Consider the following 22,585-nt stretch of genomic DNA (forward strand, 5'->3'; position numbering starts at 1 on the left):
CTACGGTTTTTCTCCCAGGCATTTGCTCTCTTGGCAGAAACTATTGCTCATTGTTTAAAAAAAAAATCCGTGCTATAAGTACTAATTCGCATGCATTGTAGACTGTGTTACTGACAACACAGGGCTGCTTGTTTCACACCGTATATCGTGACTACAAGGAGCATATGACTGAGTGTCCGTGAGGTGTGGAAAGATCATTGAGAAATTTAGAAGATAGATGGATTTCTGTTTGGAAGCAGAGTATTGGAGGGGCTCCTGGGGGGCTCAGTCGGTCAAGTGTCCGACTTCGGCTCAGGTCATGATCTCACGGTTCGTGAGTTCGAGCCCCGCTTCGGGCCCTGTGCTGACAGCTTGGAGCCTGTAACCTGCTTCAGATTCTGTGTCTCCCTGTCTCTCTGCCCCTCCCCTGCTTGTGCTCTGTCTCTGTCTCTCAAAAATACATAAACAATAAAAAGACATTTTAGCCAAGTATTAGAATAAAATTAGAATTATATATTATACATACACCTTTTAAATGTGGAAGCCTGTGTTATGCTTTGAATGATCATTTTTCATGCTTATAGCTTTCCTTTGAGTAAATTTTAAGAAATGTGATATAACCACCTAGTTTCAGCTGACAGTAGGGCCCAGATAAGAATCACTGACCCCCGCAAAGAGCTAGCTGTTCAAAGTGCTTGAAATGTTACAGAATATCCTATGAAAGTCACAGCAGGGATAGATGACAGAACAGTGTGGAGGTATTAGGAGTTTAAACTACAGCTCCCTTTCATGTGTGTGTGGCTTATTTTTTTTTTTTAAGTTTATTTATTTATTTTGAGAGAGAGAGCTCAGGAGGGTCAGGCAGAGGGGAAGAGAGAATCCCAGGCAGACTGTGTGCCATCAGCATGGAGGTGGAAGCGGGGCTCGAACTCACGAACTGTGAGATCCTGACCTGAGCCGAAATCAAGAGTCGGATGCTTAACCAACTGAGCCACCCAGGTGTCCCATGTGTGGCTTATTTTTATAATCTGTTTGGTGTGTGTTGGAATTACTTACCCATTTATCTTAAATAATCTTTTTATTTCACACTTGATGGATTTATTTTACCTAAGTTGGACACAAGTAATAGTATGTAACACAGATTTCATTTTTCCTGTGTCACAGGTGCTGTTCTGGGTATCTTACATACTGTGTTTCATTTAACTCCCCCACTAGCCCTACTAAATGGTTACCCTTGTCACCCCCATTTTGTTCACAAGAAAACTAGGCCAGCGAGGTCAAGCAGCTCGTAAAAGTTCATAGAGTTTGTGATTGGCCAGTCCAGGACCTGAACCTAGGCAGTGTGACCTCAGAATTTATGCCCAATGACATGTCTCACTGCTTGTCAGCTTTTTGAAAAGTGTGCTAAGCGTCTTCAGCTGCTGGTATTAAAAGTGTCCTCTGTTTCTTGCTCCTGACTTAGGGACACACAGGCTCCTTGACTCGGTGTGGGTACAGCACCTCCCTGCCCTGTGGGCTTCGCTGCTCCCTGTGGATCACCTCTGTGGGGCTCGAGGCCTCAGATGCCAGAAAATAGGGTCTGTGTACTGGGAACTTCCAGTTTAGTGAGAGGGACAGATAGGAATAATAAGAACACTAGGACACCTGCTTTTGGGAAATTCAGGCAGCATTCTGCATACTAGAGGAGGATGTGTGCAACCAGACCTGGTGCAGCGGGAGGGTTCAGAGATAGGCACGTTTGAGGGGTGGGGGGAGGGTTTGAAGTACGGATAGGTATTACCCAGATTAAAGTGTGGGGTGAAGGCAGGGCCTGGAGGGACACACACGCTTGCAGTTTTCGGGAGACAGGAGGCGGTCAACTTAGCACTACTCTCAAGAAATGTACAAGACACAAGGGAAGACAGCACCCTACCATCTACCTGGTGGTTCACTGTTGGATATAAATACAACATGAGGCTTTGAGTGGAGGACTGGGGGTCGGTGGGCTGTGTTCACGAAAGGCTAGAACTTGACCTAGACCATGGTGTTAGTCCTAACCTTTTAGAATGATTGACCTTCTTGAGAATTGAACAAGGTGCCAATGCTCTTTCTGAAAACACGTGCACATGCATGTGAATGTACAGAAGGTGAGCGTGATGGTGGTGGAGGTCTGTCCCTGCCTCCCGCCCCCACCCCGTGCTGTCCATGCACACGCTGACGCCTGGGTTCGTTAGTGAAAAATGCTGGTCCTAAAGGGGTCCTCAGGTGGATGTGGTTGATACTGTCTTTAACCAGTAGCAATGTTTAAGAAGTATCGGTTAACTGAAAATTACTTCTGTAATAATTGAAAGCATCTTAAAAGTTAATTCTTTACTGATGTTTTCCAGATGAATCCTTTGCTGGTGCTCTGGACTCATCTTTTGACAATCTTTCTGGAAACTCAGGGTGTGGAAGTCAGGAGAGGAGAGTGGGAGAAGTCGTTGACGAAAGTAGAAGTGGTGTGTGTGTTTCTTCACCTGCACTGAAGACCGGTAGTGTTCATTCATCGGCACCTGCTGGTCCTTCAGCTTCACTAAAGACCGGTAGTGTTCATTCGTCAGCACCTGCTGATCCTTCACCTGCACTGAAGACCGGTAGTGTTCATTCGTCAGCACCTGCTGATCCTTCACCTGCACTGAAGACCGGTAGTGTTCATTCGTCAGCACCTGCTGATCCTTCACCTGCACTGAAGACCGGTAGTGTTCATTCGTCGGCACCTGCTGGTCACCTCAGCCAGTTAACTCCTCAGAATCCCTCGGGCCGTCTTTCAGAACAAGAAGTAAGTCGGCAGAGGGATCCTGCGGGTGAAGCGGTCACCCCCGACACGTGGTCCGGGGGAGCACCCAGGGAGGTGTTTGGCATGAAACACGGTCTGCCCCCTATGTTATCTGCGACAGAACACCACCCTTGGGGACATTCACGATCTGAGAGCTCCTCGGCGAAGAGAAGAAGAAAGTCTGAGATCTCAGATTCGTCCCCGACAGGAAGACTAAAGAAGAGATGCCGCGGGAAACCCGGCATGTCACAGGAGTGGCTCCTCGCGTCGGGGGACCGCTTGCACTTCGGGCCCGGGGCTGCTGCCCAGGCTCCTGGCTGCGGCGTGTCCTCGTACGACGATTACTTTTCACCGGACAACCTCAAGGAGAGGAGCTCGGACAGTCTTCTCCCCGGGTGTCAGTCGTCAGCGGGCCCTGCTCTCTTCATCTGCAGAGGCCTCTCTCGGGGGGAGAGAAGGAACATACTGCAGACGTCTGACTTCTCCTGCATTGGGAAAAATCCCAGCCCAGCCCCCACGAGCGATTTAACGGCACAAAGTCGCCGCAGTCTTGAGAAACCCACACGTGACAAAGCAAACGCAGCGTGGGCTTGCCTGGCCGCTGAGGAAACCGCAGGGAGTCGTCCGCAGGCTGGTGCTCAGAGAGGGGAGGGTACGCGCCCAGATGGCGCAGACTCTCCGGTCCACGACGCACTGCCTGCTGCGGACGGGCTCGGCGGGAAAGGACCTGACGGGGACTCACGTCCCCTGGAAGGGGGCAGCGCGGAAGCCAGAGAGCTGATGGGCGTGGGGAGCGTGCAGAAAGAAGACTGCCCTCGGACGAAGCGGGAGTCCTGCGGTGGAACGCAGCCTGACGACCGGCTGGGTTTTGCAGGCGACTGCACCGCGGACACCTCCGCCCAACAGAGGGAAGATGTGTCCAGAGGATGCAGTGAAAGTACGTGAATCTCCTTTTCCAGGTGTCTTGGTTATGGGAATATGGGACGGTGTGTCCGTCTTGTGAAGTCACCACAGCCTTTTCGTAATTAAAGTGTTTGCTTTTTTCCTTTTTTTATTTTTAAAGAACGGGTGTTTGATGTTTTCCAGTGATAGATTCTTTAGGAGAAGGTGGCTCACCGCCCCGTGGTATTTCTAGGCTCATTGGTCCAATCTGCTGTTAGGAATACGTTTCTCCAAGCCTTTCCATGTGGGTGACAAGTGAGTGAAGCCTGACGTGCGAAGTCAACCAGAGCAGGTGCTCCCCTGTTTGCATGCAGCCTCCTCCTGGAACATGGCTGGTGTGCAGACAGGCGTTCTGACGGAGGGTTTGAACATCTCTCTGCTCACAGGAGTGAGGCTCTTGATGCCAGGAGGATAGTAAGGCAGTGTGAGCATTGCTTCCACCAGGAAAAGAGAAGGTACGAGAAAGGAACTGTGGAAATATGTTAGCAGTATTTATTTTGAAGAAACTTGGGGCAGTGTTAGTTATAAAGAAAAATGTTTTTAACGTTTTTGCTCAGGGTAAGTTTATCGTAACAGGCCTCGTTGGCTTCTATTTACTTTGCTTTAAGCTGTGATTTAAATAGACTTTTATTTCTGTGTGTAATTTAACTGTAGCCATCGTAATAAACTGTGTAATTGTAGCAAAAGTAGCAACAATAGAAGACATTTTATTTTACACTTTGATTACAAGCACAGATAAATTTCAGCAATCAAAAGTGATGAAATCTTGAACTTTAACCATGTTTACCGAAAGATGAAGCTGAAATTTCCATAAGACTAACTTTATCCTTGATTATTTGTTTGCTTACCCTATGATTTTAACTAACCTTCTCAAGATGCAGAAGTTATAGGGGTTGAAATAATCACTGCTGTAGATCTTTTCCTTGGGTATAAAGTCCCCAGAATAGCCTCACAGAGGATTAATTTTGTATATTTTTAATATTTTAGCTTTCCGAAAATATATAACATTTGACAAACTATATCTTGTGTTAGCCTCAGTATGTGTTTTCAAAATATTTATTTTAAAATCATGTTGACTCTAAGGTTAATATAAAACAGTAGATATATAGAATTATTTTGGTAGTGAAGAGTATCCTGTTCTTAAAGCTTACGTTCTCATTTTCTTCGGTTTTTATCTTGTTTATTTTTAAAGCCTTTGAATAATATTCAATGATGTGAAAATATAAATTCGGGGGACGAAAGGCTGGTTGCAGACATGAGGCGCACCCCGCAGCCCCGACGTCGTTCAGAAAGAGCGCGGTTGTCCCTGCAGGCGGGATGTTGTAGCACTCTCCCCCGCGTCCACAGTCCCCTGGGGCCTGGAGCACGTGGAAAACCCCGAGGGGCCAGCACTGGGCGCTCCAGGGGACTGCAGATGTCGGCCTCATCTGATGTGGGCTGTCACACAGCGGTGTGCAGCCAGGGCCCTGGTGTGACCGAACTTCACTCCGAGAAACAGACGTTCTATGCCCTCTAATGTAAGGATGTCTTGTAGGGTCACTTTGTTTGATGTCATTCCACAAAGACAGAAAATCATTGCATTGAAGGGCTGGAGAGACTTCTGTATTGTCTAGCCTAAACCAAATCCCTTTGTTTTGTTGTGATAAAATCAAGACCCACTGATGGGTTTAAATTGCCTGTTACCAGCTCAGCCGGTGTCCCACCTCTGTCTGGGAACGTACCACGGGGGTGGAAGCACAGAGCCTGCAGCTTACTCTAGACCTTGCTTGTGTGCTCAGTTGTGGAGCAGGAATAATACTCTGTACATGAAGCGGTACCTCCAAGTCTTCTATGTTGAAATAAAAGTCTTTTTTCAATTTCTGCTTTCAGTTCACTTGTACTCATTGCCCTTGTCGGTATGGAAGGTAGAAGGTGGCACTAAAGGTTACAAGCACAAGTTACAGAAAGAGTCAGTAAGAAACGTGAGGAGAACAGGAACAGAGGGAGAAACTTTTAATTTTTTTTAAATAATCTCTGAAATCATATTAATCAGTACTTTTTTCATTTTAGACTTTTATTCTCTAATTTTATGAACAATTTTGTAAACAAGTGTATGCTCGCAGTAACAGAAGTTGCTTCGAGTAAATGTTGCTCTCCCACCCTCGGGTACCTCCTCCTGTGAGTTCCCATGACAGCTCTTAGCTGTGCACCTCTTGTGTCCCAGGCACTTGTCTAGTTTGCTGGAAGATGTCAGGGAAGCAAACAGTGTGTGCCCTGCATAGAGGTCATGTTCTAGTGAGGAAGACGCAGTGGATGAAGGCAAGCATGACGTCAATCAGTGAGCCTGATGATACACAGCACCACAGCAGTGCGGGCAGTTAGGGTAAGGTGACCTGAGACCTCAGACCAGACATCGCAGAGCCGGTAGTCCTGTGACTGCTTGAATTATGTTTCAGCCTGAGGAAACAGCAAGTACAAATGCCCTGGGGTAGAAAGTGCTTGCAGGAACTGCACCGAGGCCAGTGCAGCTGCAGCTCATTGGGCTGAAGGAAGCCTGGGAGGAAATGAGCTAGAAAGATGGCCAGGAGCCAGATCCCCAGGGCTCTAGTACCTGACAAGACTTGGAGTGGTTTTGTTTGGTTTTGAAGTGTGATTGAGAAGCCCCTGGGGGTTTTAAACAGGGGAGTCACCAGATGGGCTTTCTCAGTTGCACGTCACCCTGGATGCTTCGTGAACCAACTGGTTGTGGAGCATCTGCTAGAAGCAGTTGCTGTCACCGGTTCACTGTAATTCCTTCGAGACTCTGTGTGTGTGTGTGTGGGGGGGGGGGTGCCCAGTGAGGGTGTGAGGGTAGATGTTACAAAGGGATTTTATTGCAAAAATAGGATTATATCATCTCGTTGCCGTAAGGTTTGCTTTTTTAAAATGTCAGATATTTCCATATCAGTGTCAATAGAGCAATATATTTACTTCATTCTTTAGTCCATTTCAGGGGTCCGCAGATTTTTTCTGTAAGGAATCAGATAGTAACTATTTCAGGCTTTGTGGACCAGAAAGCAAAATCAAGACACGTGGCTATTTACACAAAGAGAAGAAAAGACATTTTTACAAAATTTTTATTGACAAAACTCAAATATTTTGAGTGCAGTAATGTAGGCCTAATGAGAAGAACAGAATTCTGTTTTTTGGGAGAGGAATTACTTTTCTCTTGATTGGGGTTCAGATGGAGCATTCATATCTTCAGAATGGATTGCAAACATTTATTGAGGCAGATGTACGATAAAATTTTATGTTTTCCTTTCGAACACGCCTTTTCAGACAGATAGGTACAGCCAGATACTGATATCAGCCCATAAGCAGATGGTTTTCATCAAGCATATTCATCGTATATAAAGCATTTATGGAAATCTGTGAGATTTTTCACTTGATACGTGCCTTTTAGTGTGTCTTACACAGCAAATTAGTCACTTCCAACGAGGATAGGTGGAAGCTTGTCAGTTGTGCAGTCGAGTGGACGTCAAAATAAATTCCCTTTGTTCTTGCATCGGGGTCTGAAAAACCCGGAAATACGTGCAGCTCGGGTGCAGGAGTTCTGTCCATGTCGAATTTGCATGGGATGGAGATGTCACGTAACGTTTTCACTTCGGACGGAAAGTGTAGAGAGCTGCCTGACGTGACTCACCTATTGAGATGGCTTTCCAGCAGCCGTGCCACCGCTAACCACGGACCTTCCGACCACCTCCCGAAATTGGTTTCAATTGCCAAGTAGCTGCCTGGTCGTCTTGAAGTAGCTCACAGTCAGCTCCTACTTGTTTCTCAATGGCAAAGGTGGCTCAGGGGGTTCCAGTGAGGCCACATGGCCGTTGGCAAAAGCGGAAGGAAATTCTTTTCGTAGCCACACCTTCACTCTTGTCCACTGGTTCAATGGATAACCTTCTTCTTTGCTGTGCTTGAAAAAAATCTTACCTGTCACTACAGACACGTGCCATATCCCAGCAGTTTGGTCACGTACAGCTATCGGATTCTTTTTCATAGGTAATACAAGTGTCGGAAGCTGGTGAAAGTTGGCACTTCTCGTCTCAGACACACAGACGTTTATTTAACATTTATTGGCACGTAGGTGGAGAACTGTCCACAAAGCAAACTGTATGCTAAACTCACCGGTCTTGTCCATCAGATGAACCCTGCATATCTTGCCTGCAATGCATACGAGCTGCCTACAAAATTCTAGGGTGACGTTTCTGTAACCTCGTCAGCATCAGGCCACCAGATGTACTTTGACCCTGCGGTTTGTCATACGGCCATTTAGGGGACCAAGTCTTGGATATTATCACCCCCAGGAACACAAGGTGTGGCTTTTGCTTGATTATTACACCCTATTCATGCATGGGTGGGGGGACCCCCTATAATATATTAGCCAGTCCAGTTTTCTTGAATCTATGGATTCAACCAGAGAAAGGTTTATGCTGATTGACAAACTGATGACCCCACTAAGTATAACTCATTTCTTTGATCCATTTTGCCAGTTAGCAAAAGGTCTAATAGTAATTGGGCAGAAGGATTTCTAGCAGTTGTCTCTTGAGTGTGGTATTTGTTAACCTGTTAGCTGACCACTGGAGTGGGTGTTTGGATGGAGGTAAATTAGCACACGTACGTCATATCGTACAGTCCCTGCTGAAGTAGATATTTTAAATTGCACTACAGCCTTCATAATACAGCACTGTTCTGTCTTAGTGTATCAATCCCAGAGATGGAAATAACAAATGGTGTCTGTGCTGACTTCAGTTGGTTCGGGGCCATTGCCTGTATAGCTCTTGGTTGGGAAGGAATTACAAGGCTTCATCCTGACTTTGAAGGAAGAAGTAGCATAGTGAGTAGTGGTGTCTGCTTAGACAATGATTAATATGGTTCAGTATGGGGTTTAGAGGCAGAAATGCTATGTGATTTGTAAAAGGTGCGTTTTTGTGTATTTCTTCATAATTCATAATCCTAAGGTAGACAAGTGTTTTTTTATTTCAGGTATGTTTTGCAACCAAATGAGAAAGTTTGATAATCTTACTGACGTATTTTACATTTCATTGAATCAGTAGGAGATATACTATTTTTTTTTAAATTGAATTAAAAATATTTCACATATACCTAATAACTCAGCCCTTCAAATCATAGGCATTTAGATATTCAATATTTCACATATTCTGAGCATTCAAGAGAAATTATGAATTACTATTGTATCAAATACATAGGTATACATAAACATGTATTTCTTGAATATTTTTTTAAAATTTTATTTATTTTGAGAGAGACAGGGAGGGAGAGAGTGAGGGAGGGACAGAGAGAGAGAGAGAGAGAGAGAGACAGGGAGAATCCTGAGCAGGCTCCACACTGCCAGTGCGGATCCCAACACAGGGCTCAAACCCCATGAACTGCGAGATCATGACCTGAGCGAAACCAAAAGTTGGGCACTTAACCAACTGAGCCACCCAGGTGCCCCTTAAATATTTTAAATTGAAGAGTAATGACTGCACCTTTTGACAATTCAAGTAATACACATGTTTTGAGAAGACTGTTTCAACCCTCTCTCCCAGACCTGCCAGTACACTCACTGGAGGTAAGCAACCCAACCACTCAGTGTGGGTTAGTCAGCCTTAACAGAAAGGCTGGCCGTAAGGAAGGGGTTACAACCTGTTGATTGTTTGATTTGTTCATCTATTCATTTATTCCTTATTATGACTACTCTTCACCTACTGTGTCCCAGATACTGGGATAAATACAAGGGGAAGTAAGGTTGCTGTAAAGTTCTATCCCTTTCCCTTAAGGAACTAAGACAAGTAGGGAAGATACAGTCAAGATAATCTATATGCAAGTATCAGGGAATTAAAAAGATGGAGAAATTACTCCCTGTGGGAAAGGTTATATGGTATTAACATTAGTTTACATACTAAAATAAATTTTAATGGGGGTGCCTGGGTGGCTCAGTCAGTTGAGCATCCGACTTCGGCTCAGGTCATGATCTCACAGGTTGTGAGTTCGACCCCCGCGTCAGGCTCTGTGCTGACAGCTGGGAGCCTGGAGCCTGCTTCGGATTCTGTGTCTCCCTCTCTCTCTGCCCCTCCCCCACTCTCATTCTGTCTCTGTCTCTCTCAAAAATAAATAAACATTAAAAAAATTTTTAATAAATTTTAATGATCTTCATAGTGATTATAAAGGAAAAGATTCCACATCTTTTGATGATCATGATTAGATTTGTTTTTGTATTTGTAAAGTGAACTTGATGTTTTATTGGACGAAAAAAATATATATATTCTTTTGTTAGCTGAGTTTTTTTTTTGTGTCAAACACATCAATATTTTGCATGTGTCCCAAACCCCAGAAGTCTATATGGAAAGGATTTTTCCTAGGTGTCTTTGAAGGCTCTTTCCGCAGTCTTAAGACCTTGCATTCCAGGTTGTTCTTTTTTTTTTTTTTTTTTTTTTTTTAAATTTTTTTTTTTTCAACGTTTTTTATTTATTTTTGGGACAGAGAGAAACAGAGCATGAACGGGGGAGGGGCAGAGAGAGAGGGAGACACAGCATCGGAAACAGGCTCCAGGCTCCGAGCCATCAGCCCAGAGCCTGACGCGGGGCTCGAACTCACGGACCGCGAGATCGTGACCTGGCTGAAGTCGGACGCTTAACCGACTGCGCCACCCAGGCGCCCCTCCAGGTTGTTCTTAAATGACTCATAATATTAAGATTTTAGAGACTCAGAAGAAATTCCCTGGGGGGATATTGTTCAGATTTAGGGGTATGGTTGTACCTGTCCAATATATGGATTCTTGAATCAGAATCAGAAAAGGCTTCAGAAGCCTTTTCATCTTTGATGTAGTTGATTTTGCAGAGTGTTTTGTATCAATCAATACTGAGTGCTTAGATGTACTACTCGTACTAGTGTTAATTAGTCTTGTGTCTTGGAAGTAGGAAAGTAAAGTTCGCAGGAGGTTAGGTGTTGGAAGTAAGGGTGTATCTCTTATTATGCCTCCGCCCTGCACACAACAACCACACGGACCAGGTTTCTTCTAAGGAGTTTAATGGTTGTCTCAACATCCATTTTCTCGTCTCTTTCCTTTTCCTAGCACTTAGGTTATATACATTTGTCCTTATGCTGCCTTAGCCTGGTTCTGCCTCCAAAGTGGTTTATTTTCACTTAGTATCAAAACCACCTCTTAACCCGGATAGGTGCAGCAGAGGTAGTGACTTAACTCATTCACACTGAGAAGTGAATAAGTTCACCTTCCAACCTTCCTTGTTGTGTTTGTATTTTGATGATACTGTTAACCCAAACAAATTCCCTTTTTTTAATGTTTATTTATTCTATTTTATTTTTTTGAGAGAGAAAGAGAGAACATGCGCGGGAAAGAGTCAGACAAGAGAATCCCAAGCAGGCTCCATGCTGTCAGCACAGAACCCAATGTAGGACTCGAACTCACCGACCGTGAGATCGTGATCTGAGCCAAAACCAAGAGTCGGGTGCTTAACCCACTGAGCCACCCAGGCGCCCTGACCCAAACAAATTTCCAATTGTTGAAATCCCGGGCAGTGTAACTTAACAGTAAAAGTTCTGGTCTCTTCTCTGTATTTGATCACTTTTTGAAAACTAAGTGAATCACTTGTGTCATGAAGTTGAGATGACAGTGAGGAGAGAGACAGGAGTCTAGGATTTACAACCTTGATACGTAGATGGCTGATAAAACGTTTGTCACACAGGGCCCAGGGTTGTGTTGATTGAAATTTCTCAGAGACGTTGAAGATAGAGGTCTGTTAGGCAGTTGGGTATATCAAGCCTCCTGGCAAGAGGCATGGAGTTGGGACCGTTGAGTAGTGGATGACTGTGGGGCGTGCTCAGACCACCCTTGGGAGAGAGAGGAGAGCCGATGACCTTGAGAAACCAGCTTTGGAGCAAATGGCGGCAGCCATGGGGGAGGGGGTCGAGGTGGGTGGGCGGGCAGGAGAGCAGGAAGCTGGGAAGGAAACATGCTGCTGGGCTGTGGAAAGGAATAACAACCCGCCTCTCTCTTCTACCAGCTTTTACAATTACTTTGCACTTTCAGCTGCTTGTGGTTTTTCAGAAACATCCTTAAAGACAACATAGTAGCAACTTGCCATAGCTGAGCTTGTGAAAATGTTCTTTTACGTAATCACACAAGAACTCAGGCCTGTTCCCAACTCAGGATGATTTGACTTAATGATCTTCTGACTTTGCTACTGTGTGAAAGCAACACACATTCAGTAGAAACCGTACTTAGAGTTTTGAATTTGCATTGTTCCTGGGGCTGTCGATATGCAGTGTACCGCTAGGATATGCAGTAGGAAACTCTTTGCACACTCTGTTGTGACACTGGGCGCTGCACAGTGAGCCATAGCCCCCAGGCAGCCACATAATCAAGATGGTCAATGGCCACCATACTGGCAGCCACCCCCTCATACCGCCATTCTCTCTGTCATTTCCAGTACAGTATTCGTTAAATTACACGAAGGAGTCAACACATCACTTGCTGTGTGTTAGATACTATTGTCCAGCTGTACGTAGCCTCTTGCTGAGTGTTCTGAGCCTGGTTAGGCTAAGCGCAGCCTAAGCTATGATGCTCTGTAGACTGCGTGGTAAGTGCATTTCAACTTCCAGTTTTTTCAACTTGCAATGCGTTTATCAGGAAGTAACCCCATCTTTTTTTTTTTTTTAATTTTTTTTTCAACGTTTATTTATTTTTGGGACAGAGAGAGACAGAGCATGAATGGGGGAGGGTCAGAGAGAGAGGGAGACACAGAATTGGAAACAGGCTCCAGGCTCCGAGCCATCAGCCCAGAGCCTGATGCGGGGCTCGAACTCACGGACCGCGAGATCGTGACCTGGCTGAAGTCGGACGCTTAACCGACTGCGCCACCCAGGCGCCCCGGAAGTAACCCCATCTTAAGGGGAGGAAGATCTGAACTCGTATCGTTTTGTTGTTACGTGATGTATGAAAATGAAAATGTGTCATTAGCAGTATCAGCCTTAAGTTTTAAAAGTCCGTGATCCTTTTTTTTAGATCTTTGTTTACAAAATGCTTCACAGTCTGTTTCTTGCCTAGCACTGAGGCATGTGGCTGTAACACAATCTTTTTGACATAGATACTCTAGCAAGCAGCATACTTACTCATGGTGCAACAACAGGGGTGCATTGGCTTCCAAATTATATCTGTAGTCCTCTGCTTTTCTTATTTTCATATACTCTTGCTCTGAGTAAATTTTCGATTTGAATGGTGGATAACAAATAATATTCTATTCTAGTTACTCATAATCTTAGATCTTAAAAAACATTGTATCCATGTCCTGCCCTAGGCATTAGAAGTTCTCAAAAAGTGGTGGTTGAGTGTCTCGGAAAGTAATGCGTAAATAGATAGATACCCTTACCTTCAAAATGAGTGAAAGAAACTTAGCATGGCTGGATCTTAGAGCAGACTGTAAACTGCACAATACATGGCCCACTAATTCATCTCAAGTAAGGTCTGTCTGTAGCCTGCCAGGAAAGAAGTGGAATACACCTCAAATACCGAAGATCTTCCAGGAGGTTAGTGGGGTCCGCATGTGATTGGTTTCAGTCTCCAAAAGGGATTTAGTATTAGGGTTTAGTACAAAGTGGATCAGAACCTGACCTTAAAACATTTTTAGGGTTCAAGTTGCAAATAACAGTAATTAGTTTGAATTCAAGACAGTATGTAACCATTGCTGTGCATGTGTTTTCACTCAGCTAGAATCCCATTTTTGAAAGACGATTAAAACTTTCGAATCAGACCCTCCAAAGTCAACCGCATCTGTTTTATTAGAGCCTTTTATTTTATTTAAACTATTTGCAAAGCGGTCATTCTCACGTTATATGATTTTTGCTTCTTATGGCACGTAGATTATTTTTGCCTTATATTCACTTTCAGTATCGACATTGGTCTGTTGGGTTGTAAGCTTCCTAAGAGAAGGATCAGTGTGCCTCTCCAGTGGGCGAACCCTGATGATTAGGCATTGTTGATAAGAGCATCAGTGACTGATGAGTTGGATGATGGCGACGGTGGGTTGTGTGGGATGGCTCACCATGACTTGGCTGTGGCTGGGACATAAGTGTTCCCTAAGCCGCTTTTCGCCTTTTATACGTGTTATCCTATTGAGACCATAGAAGTGGTAGCTAGTATTCTTTAGTCTTCCTTCCAAATATCAACTAAGTCACATAGTAGGCGAACTATTTTGGGAGGAAAGAGAGGAGAGGAGCACCTTATAAAGTTGTAGCAATTGCAAGTAGTCATTTCACACTTCATTGTGCATTGTGTAGGATTTCTACACTGTTTAGCATCTAATGAAATCAGTTTCACTCGATAAATATCTTTTTGGTTTATGTGTCTTCATGGCTAGACGCTGGTCTAAGGTGGACATTTGTGGGGTATAGAATCATCTGTCACTTGCAGATGGAAACCTAAAGCTTTGTACTGTACTATAGACTGTTTTCTAGGGTAAATCTGACCCCAGAGCTAAGAATACTTATTTCCTCTAATAGAGAACTACTTTCTTTGGGTTTGTAAAAGTTTACAAGTTGAGAGTTTGAATAGTGCGTAAGGTGTTGGCATACATGTTCTCGCATCACCTGCTGGATGGATGGGATACCGTAGGACTGGTACATTGTCACCTGACAGGCAAAATTATTCCTGACCTTTGAGTTAAGTGAATTGCACTGGGGAGATTGTAGTGGAATAAACTGAGAATTCTAAATAGACCTTCAAAGAGCAAGACGTATGCAGTGTTTATTTAAGAGAATAGTACTTTGGTGTTACCAGTGTGCATAAATTAATTTTTAAATTTTTATTTTGGTTAAGTTGCATTAGTATTCAGTCCGTGTGAAGTTCTAACTAATCTTCAAATCCTCTTGGGTTCCAGGTGTTAAAAACGGACCAGCAAGGCCTGATGTGTTAGATGGCTCATTGGAGGGCTGTCAGGATCTCGCCAGACCTCATGAGAAATCAAAGAAAAGAGGGAGAGGCCAAAAGGTTGGTGTGTGAAAATATTATTTTAAACTTTCCAATGCTACTACATCATAATGTTCTCCTCTGGGTTAATGTCACGTAAACTAGTCTGTCCAGCTTGTGCTTTATTTAAACCATTAATGATACAGATGGATGCTGGAAGACTCTGGCAGTAAAACTGAGAGCGTTGGTTACATTCACGAAAGAGAGCTAATGTTGTCGAAGAAGCTTCGCCACCACTTTGCCAATGCATTTCTTGCTTGTGAAAATGCCAACAGCTTCTCTCAGGCTGAGGGTGTGGGGTGTGCCAACAATTGATGTTTTATGATGTGAATCAACATTCACGAGGCAGGAGGGGAAGAATCCAAAACATAATTCATTTGTGAGCTAACCAGGGTTTGATTGGAAGCCATCGGAGTGAAAGGTTCTCGTTCTTTTGTGCTTCAGCTGTAGAACCCAGCTTCTGCTCTGTGTACAGCTTTCTCATCACGCTGTTTGCTGGGATGAATGATGTAAGGAGGGTTTAAAATGTCTCGATTCTTCAGCATCTGCTCTTTTGGCTTAAATTTATTTATTTATTTATTTATTTATTTTTTTTTTTTTTTTAATTTTTTTTTTCAATGTTTATTTATTTTTGGGACAGAGAGAGACAGAGCATGAACGGGGGAGGGGCAGAGAGAGAGGGAGACACAGAATCGGAAACAGGCTCCAGGCTCTGAGCCATCAGCCCAGAGCCCGACGCGGGGCTCGAACTCACGGACCGCGAGATCGTGACCTGGCTGAAGTCGGACGCTTAACCGACTGCGCCACCCAGGCGCCCCATCTTTTGGCTTAAATTTAAAACGAGTCAGTCATTATCTTATGCCTCCTGTATAGTGAAACCTGATTTCCACACGATAGGAAAACTGTCCTGATAAACAAGTAATGAGTTGAAAAGAAGCAGCGACAGCCCATAGGGTGCACGGAGGCATCCCAATACTGAGGCCAAACACGAGGGGCGAATTCGACCCAAGGAATAGAAACAGTGATGTTTTCCTTATATTGGTAATGGTTAAAGAAGTTTCAAACTACACAGGTTCCATGGAAGTCTGGTATAAGTGGTAGAAACTTTGATTTCTTTACTGATGCTTTCTGGTTTGTGTCAGAAAAAAAAAAAAAAGAAATGGACTCCCCAAACAGAAAGGAACCACACGACAGGTAGAGAGAGCAATAGACTTGTAGGGAGAGAAGTTGTCGAGGTCGTCTTGCATGCATGTGAGTAGTGGATGAGACATCACACAGCTAGCTCCCTGAGCTCTGGCTGTAGCCACTGTCCCTGCACCTGTTACAACATTTTGTACCTGCCCCAACGCGTTGCCTCCCGTGACTGTGCCTTCGTAGGGAGCTGGTGACCCTGTGGCTGCATTTATGTTTGTTTCCCTTCGTCTTTGTCTCCTTCCTAATTGTGGCAGGGCCATTAACCTTTTCCTTTTGGGGAAAAGCACCTTTTGACGTTTATTCAACTGATATTTATTGACGCATGCACTAGTATTTATGCCCTGTTCCTTCGGAAGTGTTCCATGGCAATCTCTGTACGCCCCTACGTTAGACCACCACACTTTACGATACTGGTTACCGACATTTTACTCTTCCATGGATATCTTGTTAGAGAAAGATAACCCATCTTTACTTGGTACCTACGCATCTCTCTCTCTCTCTTTTTTTTTTTTTTTAAATGTTTTTTATTTATTTTTGAGACAGGGAGAGACAGAGCATGAGCAGGGCAGGGGCAGAGAGAGACGGAGACACAGAATCCGAAGCAGACTCCAGGCTCTGAGCTGTCAGCACAGAGCCCAACACGGGGCTCGAACTCACAAACTGCGAGATCATGACCTGAGTCGAAGTCGGATGCTCAACCGACTGAGCCACCCAGGCGCCCCCCACTCATCTCTTACTTAGTATTAGGCCTGCATTAAAAAAACAAAAAAACAAAAAAAACGTAAAAGTGCCCAGTAAATGTTGGTTACCTAGTACCATAATAATACTTCACCCTGTCTGATCCCAGGTTTCACTTCCTTATTTGCCCACTATGGAAGTTAATATTTCAGACATCTGACCTTGCCTGGCTCCTACCTGCTGATCACCTTACCTCGCGAACGGGGGCTGTTGGAGAACGTGGGGTTGAAACATGCATGCTGGGTGGGAGCCTTGTCCCTTTGGTTCTCACAAAGCCTCTCGCTTTAAACCGCACCTGTGTGACTTCCCTCCCAGCGTTATTGTGTGCGAGGGATAAGTGCCACACAAGTGGCGAATGTCAGGTGGTGTCACTGTCGTGGGTGTTAATAAAACAAGTGGTCACAAGGGGAAACAAAATGCAGAATGATATATGCATTCCTTCAACTGACAGGCTCAGGAACAAAAATAGTTTAGTACGTTTACTTACGTTACTCGTTCATGCTTGTTCCAACTTTTGTTTTGAAAATCTTTATTTTTAGGGCGCCTGGGTGGCTCCGTCGGTTAAGCATCTGATTTCAACTCAGGTCACGATCTCGCAGTCCCTGAGTTCGAGCCCCGCGTCGGGCTCTGCGCTGACAGCTCAGAGCCTGGAGCCTGCTTCGGATTCTGTGTCTCCCTCTCTCTCTGCCCCTCCCCCGTTCATGCTCTGTCTCTCTCTGTCTCAAAAATAAACGTTAAAAGAGAAAATCTTTATTTTTTATATAATTTTTAAAAAATTTATATTTTGAAAAAAAACTATATTTTGGTCTTTTTTTTATTGAAGAAAAGTTGACACACAATGTTTATTTCCCTGAAGCATTAGTTCCAGGTGTACCGCATGGTGATTTGACACGTCTACACCTTATGCTGTGCTCGCCTAGCTACCGCCGGTCACCACACAACACTACTAGCTACCGTTGCTTCTATTCCCTGAACTACACCTTTCAACCCCGTGACCTACTCCTTTCAAAACGGGAAGCCTGTATCTCCCACTCTCCTTCACCCATTTTGCCTGTCTCCCACCTTCTCCCCTTTAGCAGCCACCTGTTTGTTCTCTGTATTTATGGGTCTGTTTCTGCTTTTGTTTGTTTAGTTCATTTTGATTTTTAGATTCCACGTATAATTGAAATCATATGGTATTTGTTTTTGTCTGACTTATTTCGTTTAACATCATACTCTTTAGGTTGAACCATGTTGTTGCAAATGGCAAGATGTCATTCTTTTTTATACCTGAGTAATATACCGTTTGTGTGTGTGTGTGTGTATACACACAGACCATATCTTCTTCATACATTCATCTATCAATGACGTTTGGATTGCTTCCATAATTTGGCTATTGTAAATCATGCTACAATAAACCTAGGGATGCATAAATCTTCTCAAGTTAGTGTTTCTGGGTTTTTTCTTTGGGGGGGGTAAATACTAGATCATATGGTATTTCTATTTTTTAATTTTTCGAGGAACCTCCATACTGTTCTCCATGGTGGTTGCACTAGTTTGCACCCACTGTGCGAGAGGATTCCTTTTTTTCTCACATGTTTGCCAACACTTGTTGTTTCTTCTCTTTTTGATTCTAGCCATCTGGCAGGTGTGAGGTGATATCTCCTTGTGGTTTTTGATTTGCATTTCCCTGATGATGAGAGATGTTGAGCATCTTTTCATGCATCTGTTGGCCATCTGTATGTCTTCTTTGGAGAAATGTCTATTCGGGTCCTCTTCTGTTTTTAAATTGGATTATCATTATTGTTTTTTGATGTTGAGTTGTGTAAGTTATTTATATGTTTGGATATTAATCCTTTATCAGATATATCATTTGGAAATATCTTCTCCCATTCAGTAGGTTGCCTTTTCACTTTGTTGATCAATGCCTTTGCTACATAAAAGCTTTTTATTTGGGTGCAGTCTCATTAGATTATTTTTGCTTTTGTTTCCCTTGCCTTAGGAGACATATCTAAAAAAATGTTGCCATGGCCAGTATCAGAGAAATTACTGCCTATGTTTTCTTCTAGGAGTTTTATCATTTCAGGTCTCACGTTTAGGTCTTTAATCCATTTTGAGTTTATTTTTGTGTATGTATGTTAGAAGGTGGTCCAATTTCATTTTTTTGCATGTAACCATCCAGTTTTCCCAGCACCATTTATTGAAAATACTGCTTTTACCTCACTGTATATTCTTTCCTCTTTTGTTGTAGATTAATTGACCTTATAAGTGTGGGTGTATATCTAGGCCCCTTATCCTTTCCTTTGGATTTATGTGTCTATTTTTGTACTAGTACCATACTGTTTTTATTATTATAGTTTAGTAGTATACCTTGATATTTGGGATTGTGAAAGCTCCAACTTTGTTCTTTCTCAAGATTGTTTATTTGGGGTCTTTTTTGATTCTATACAAAATTTAGGATTATTTGTTCTACTTCTGTGAAAAATGCTATTGGTATTTTGATAGAAATTTCATTGTATCTATATTGCTTTGGGTACTGTGGACATTTTAACAATATTAATTCTATCCATGAGCATGGTATATTTTTCCATTTGCTTATGTTTTCAATTTCTTTTTTTTTTTTTTAATTTTTTAATGTTTATTTTTGAGAGAAAAGAGAGCACAAGCAGGGGAGGGGCAGAGAGAGACAGAAACACAGAATCTCTGAGCTGTCAGCACAGAGCCCAATGTGGAGCTTAACTCATGAGCTGTGAGATCATAACCTGAGCAGAAGTCAGATGCCCAACCGACTGAGCCACCCAGGTGCCCCGTCTTCAATTTCTTTCATCAGTGTTTTATAGATTTTGGAGTATAGGTCTTTCACCTCCTTGGCTAAGTTTATTCCTAGGTATTTGATTCTTTTTGGTGCAGTTATAAATGGGATTGTTTTCTTCATTTCTCTTTCTGATACTTTTTAATTAGTATATAGAAATGAAACTGAGTTTTGTGTATTAGTTTGTATCCTGCAACTTTACTGAATTCGTTTAATACATCTAAAATTTTTTGGTGGAGTCTTTAGGGTTGCCTGTGTATTGTATAATGTCATCTATAAATAGCAACAATTGTACTTTTTCCTTACTACTTAGGATGACTTTTATTTCTTTTTCTTGTCTGATTGCTGTGTCACAGACTTCAGTACTATGTTGAATGAAAGTAATGAGAGAGGACTTCTTTGTCTTGTTTCTGATCTTAGATAAAAAGCTCTCAGTTTTTCACCATTGAGTATGATGTTAGCTGTGGATTTGTCCTATATGGCCTTTATTATGTTGAGGTATGTTTCCTCTAAACCCATTTTGTTGAGAGTTTTTATCATGAATGGATGTTCATTTTGTCAAATGCTTTTACTACATCTATTGAGATGATCGTATGGTTTTTATTCTTTTTGTTTTTAATGTGGTTTATCATCATGTTGATTGGTTTGCAAATACGAAACCATCCTTACATCCCCAGAATAAATCCCACTCGATCATGGGGAATAATCCTTTTAACATATTATTGAATTTGGTTTGCTAATATTTTGTTGAGAATTTTTGCATCTGTGTTCATCAGGGATACTGCCCCATAGTTTCCTTTTTCTGTAGTATCTTTGCATTTGGTATGAGAGTAATTCAGGCTTCATAGAATGTATTTGGAAGCTTTCATTCCTCTTTTATTTTTTAGGGTAGTTTGAGGAGAATAGGTATTAACTGTTCTCTAAAGCTTTGGTAGAATTTACCTGTGAATCTATCCAGTGCTCGACTTTAGTTTATTGGGAGTTTTTTGATTATTAGTTTAATTTCATTACTAGTAATTGACCTGTTTAGATTTTCTTCTAGATTCAGTTTTGGAAGGTTGTATGTTCCTAGAAATTTACCCATTTCTTCTGTATTGTCCAGTTTATTGGTATTATTTCTCATAGTAGTCTCCTATAATCCTTTCTGTTTCTGTGGTGTGGTCGTTACTTCTCTTGCATTTGTGACTTTTTTTATTTGAGTCCTCTCTCTTTTTTACTTGGTGAGTCTTGCTAAAGTTTTATCAATTTTGTTAAGTTTTTCAAAGAACCAGATTTTGTTTTTATTAATCATTTCTATTTTTTAGTTTTCTATTTTATTTATTTCTGCTCAGATCTTTATTATTTCCTTCCTCGCACTAACTTTTAGCTGTGTTTGATTATTTTCTAGTTTCTTTAGTTATAAGTTTTGATTCTTTATTTGACATTTTTCTTATTTCTTAAGATGGGCCTGTATCACTATATATTTCTCTCTTAGAACTCCTTTTGCTTCATTCCAAAGATTTTGGACCATTGTGTTTTCATTTTCGTTTGTCTCCATTTATTTTTTGATTTCCTCTTCAATTTTTTGTTTGACCCATTGGTTGTTTAGTAGCATGTATGTGTTTTTTTCCAGTTTTTTTTTCTTGCAATTGATTTTTAGTTTTATACTATTGTAGTCATAAAAGATGCATGGTATGATTTTGGTCGTCTTAAATTTATTGAGACTTTTTTGTGACCTAACATGTGATCTTTCTTGGAGAATGGGCCATGTGCACTTAAAAAGAATGTGTATTCTATTGTTTCTGGATAGAATGCTCTGTATATATCTTTTAAGATCATCTGGTCTAATGTGTTTTCTTATTGATTTTCTGCCTAGATGATCTATCCATTGATGTAAGTGGGGTGTTAAAGTCCCTATTGTTATATTACTGTGTATTTCTCCCCTTTAAGTCTGTTTTATGTATTTATGTGCTCCTATATTGGGTGTGTAGATATTTACACTTGCTATTTCTTGTTGGGTTGTTCCCTTTATCATTATGTAATGCCCTTCTTTGTCTCTTCTTACAGTCTTTGTTTTAAAGTTTAGTTTGTCTGATATAAGTATTGGTACCCTGGCTTTTTTTTTTTTGGTCCATTTCCATTTGCATGGGATGTCTTTTTCCATCCTTTCAGTTTCTGTCTATATATGTCTTTAGGTCTGAAGTGAATCTCTTGTAGGGAGACTATAGGTGGGTCTTATTTTTTTAATCCATTCTGTCACTCTGTGTTTTTTGATTGGAGCATTTAGACCATTTACACTTAATTATTGATACTAATATACTAATTGCCATTTTGTTCATTGTTTTCTAGTTGTTTTTGTAGATTTTCTCTATTCCCTTCTTCTCTTTCTCTCTTTCCTTGTGATTGATGACTTTCTTTAGTGTTATGCTTTACTGTCTTAATTTTTTGTTTTTCTATTATAGGTTTTGGTTTTATGGTTACCATGAAGTTCATGTATAACATTCTAAGTATATAGCAGTCTGTATTAAGTTAATGATCACTTAGGTTTGACCACTTTCTAAAAGAACTTTATTTTTGTTACTCTTCTCCATGTTTCATGTATATGTTATCATATTTTATATCTTTTTATTTGTGAGTCTCCTGAACTAATTTTCTAGATCATTGATTTTACTACTTAGGTCTTTTAACCTTCATACTAGCTTTACAAGTGATTACCTTTACTGTGTGTTTGCTTTTACTCATGAAATGTCTTCCTTTCCTGATTTTCTTCTAATTGTGGCCTTTCCTTTTCCATTTAAAGAAATCCTTTTAACACTTCCTGTAAGGCCAGTTTGGTGGTGGTGAGCTCCTTTAACTTTTAATTGTCTGGGAATCTCTGTATCTCTTCTTCAATTCTGAATGTTAACCTTGCTGGGTAGAGTATTCTTCATTGTAGTTTTTTCCTTTGAGTGCTTCAAATGTATCATGCCATTCCTTCTGGCCTGCAAATTTTCTGCTGAAAAATTAGTTGATAGCTTTATGGGGTTTCCCTTGTATGTTACTAGCTTCTTCTCTCTTGCTGGTTTTAAAATGATCTCTTTATCTTTAATCTTTGGCATTTTTATTATTGTCATGGTGTGGACTTCCTTGGATTCATCTTCACAGGACCTACTCTGTGCTTCCTGAACTT

General features: G+C 41.9%; 1 protein-coding gene across 7 annotated transcripts in view; it reads left to right on the plus strand.

The window, feature by feature from the left end:
- MCPH1 (microcephalin 1) overlaps window positions 1–22,585 on the plus strand; it is a 273,487-nt gene that overhangs the window by 51,271 nt on the left and 199,631 nt on the right. For 6 of the 7 annotated variants that reach the window (XR_015249902.1, XM_086703096.1, XM_086703094.1 and 3 more), the window contains 2 exons: window positions 2,346–3,710; window positions 14,626–14,735. Coding sequence is in view for 6 of the 7 variants with exons in the window: in XM_086703096.1 (XP_086559222.1) it covers window positions 2,346–3,710; window positions 14,626–14,735 (1,475 nt within the window). In the remaining variant the exon portion in view is untranslated. The remainder of the gene's footprint in view (window positions 1–2,345; window positions 3,711–14,625; window positions 14,736–22,585) is intronic. The other variant, XM_086703093.1, reaches the window with a different exon arrangement.

The sequence above is a fragment of the Puma concolor genome, chromosome B1, assembly GCF_028749965.1.
Source record: "Puma concolor isolate L17-30 chromosome B1, mPumCon1.1.hap2, whole genome shotgun sequence".
In the NCBI taxonomy this organism is placed as follows: domain Eukaryota; kingdom Metazoa; phylum Chordata; class Mammalia; order Carnivora; family Felidae; genus Puma; species Puma concolor.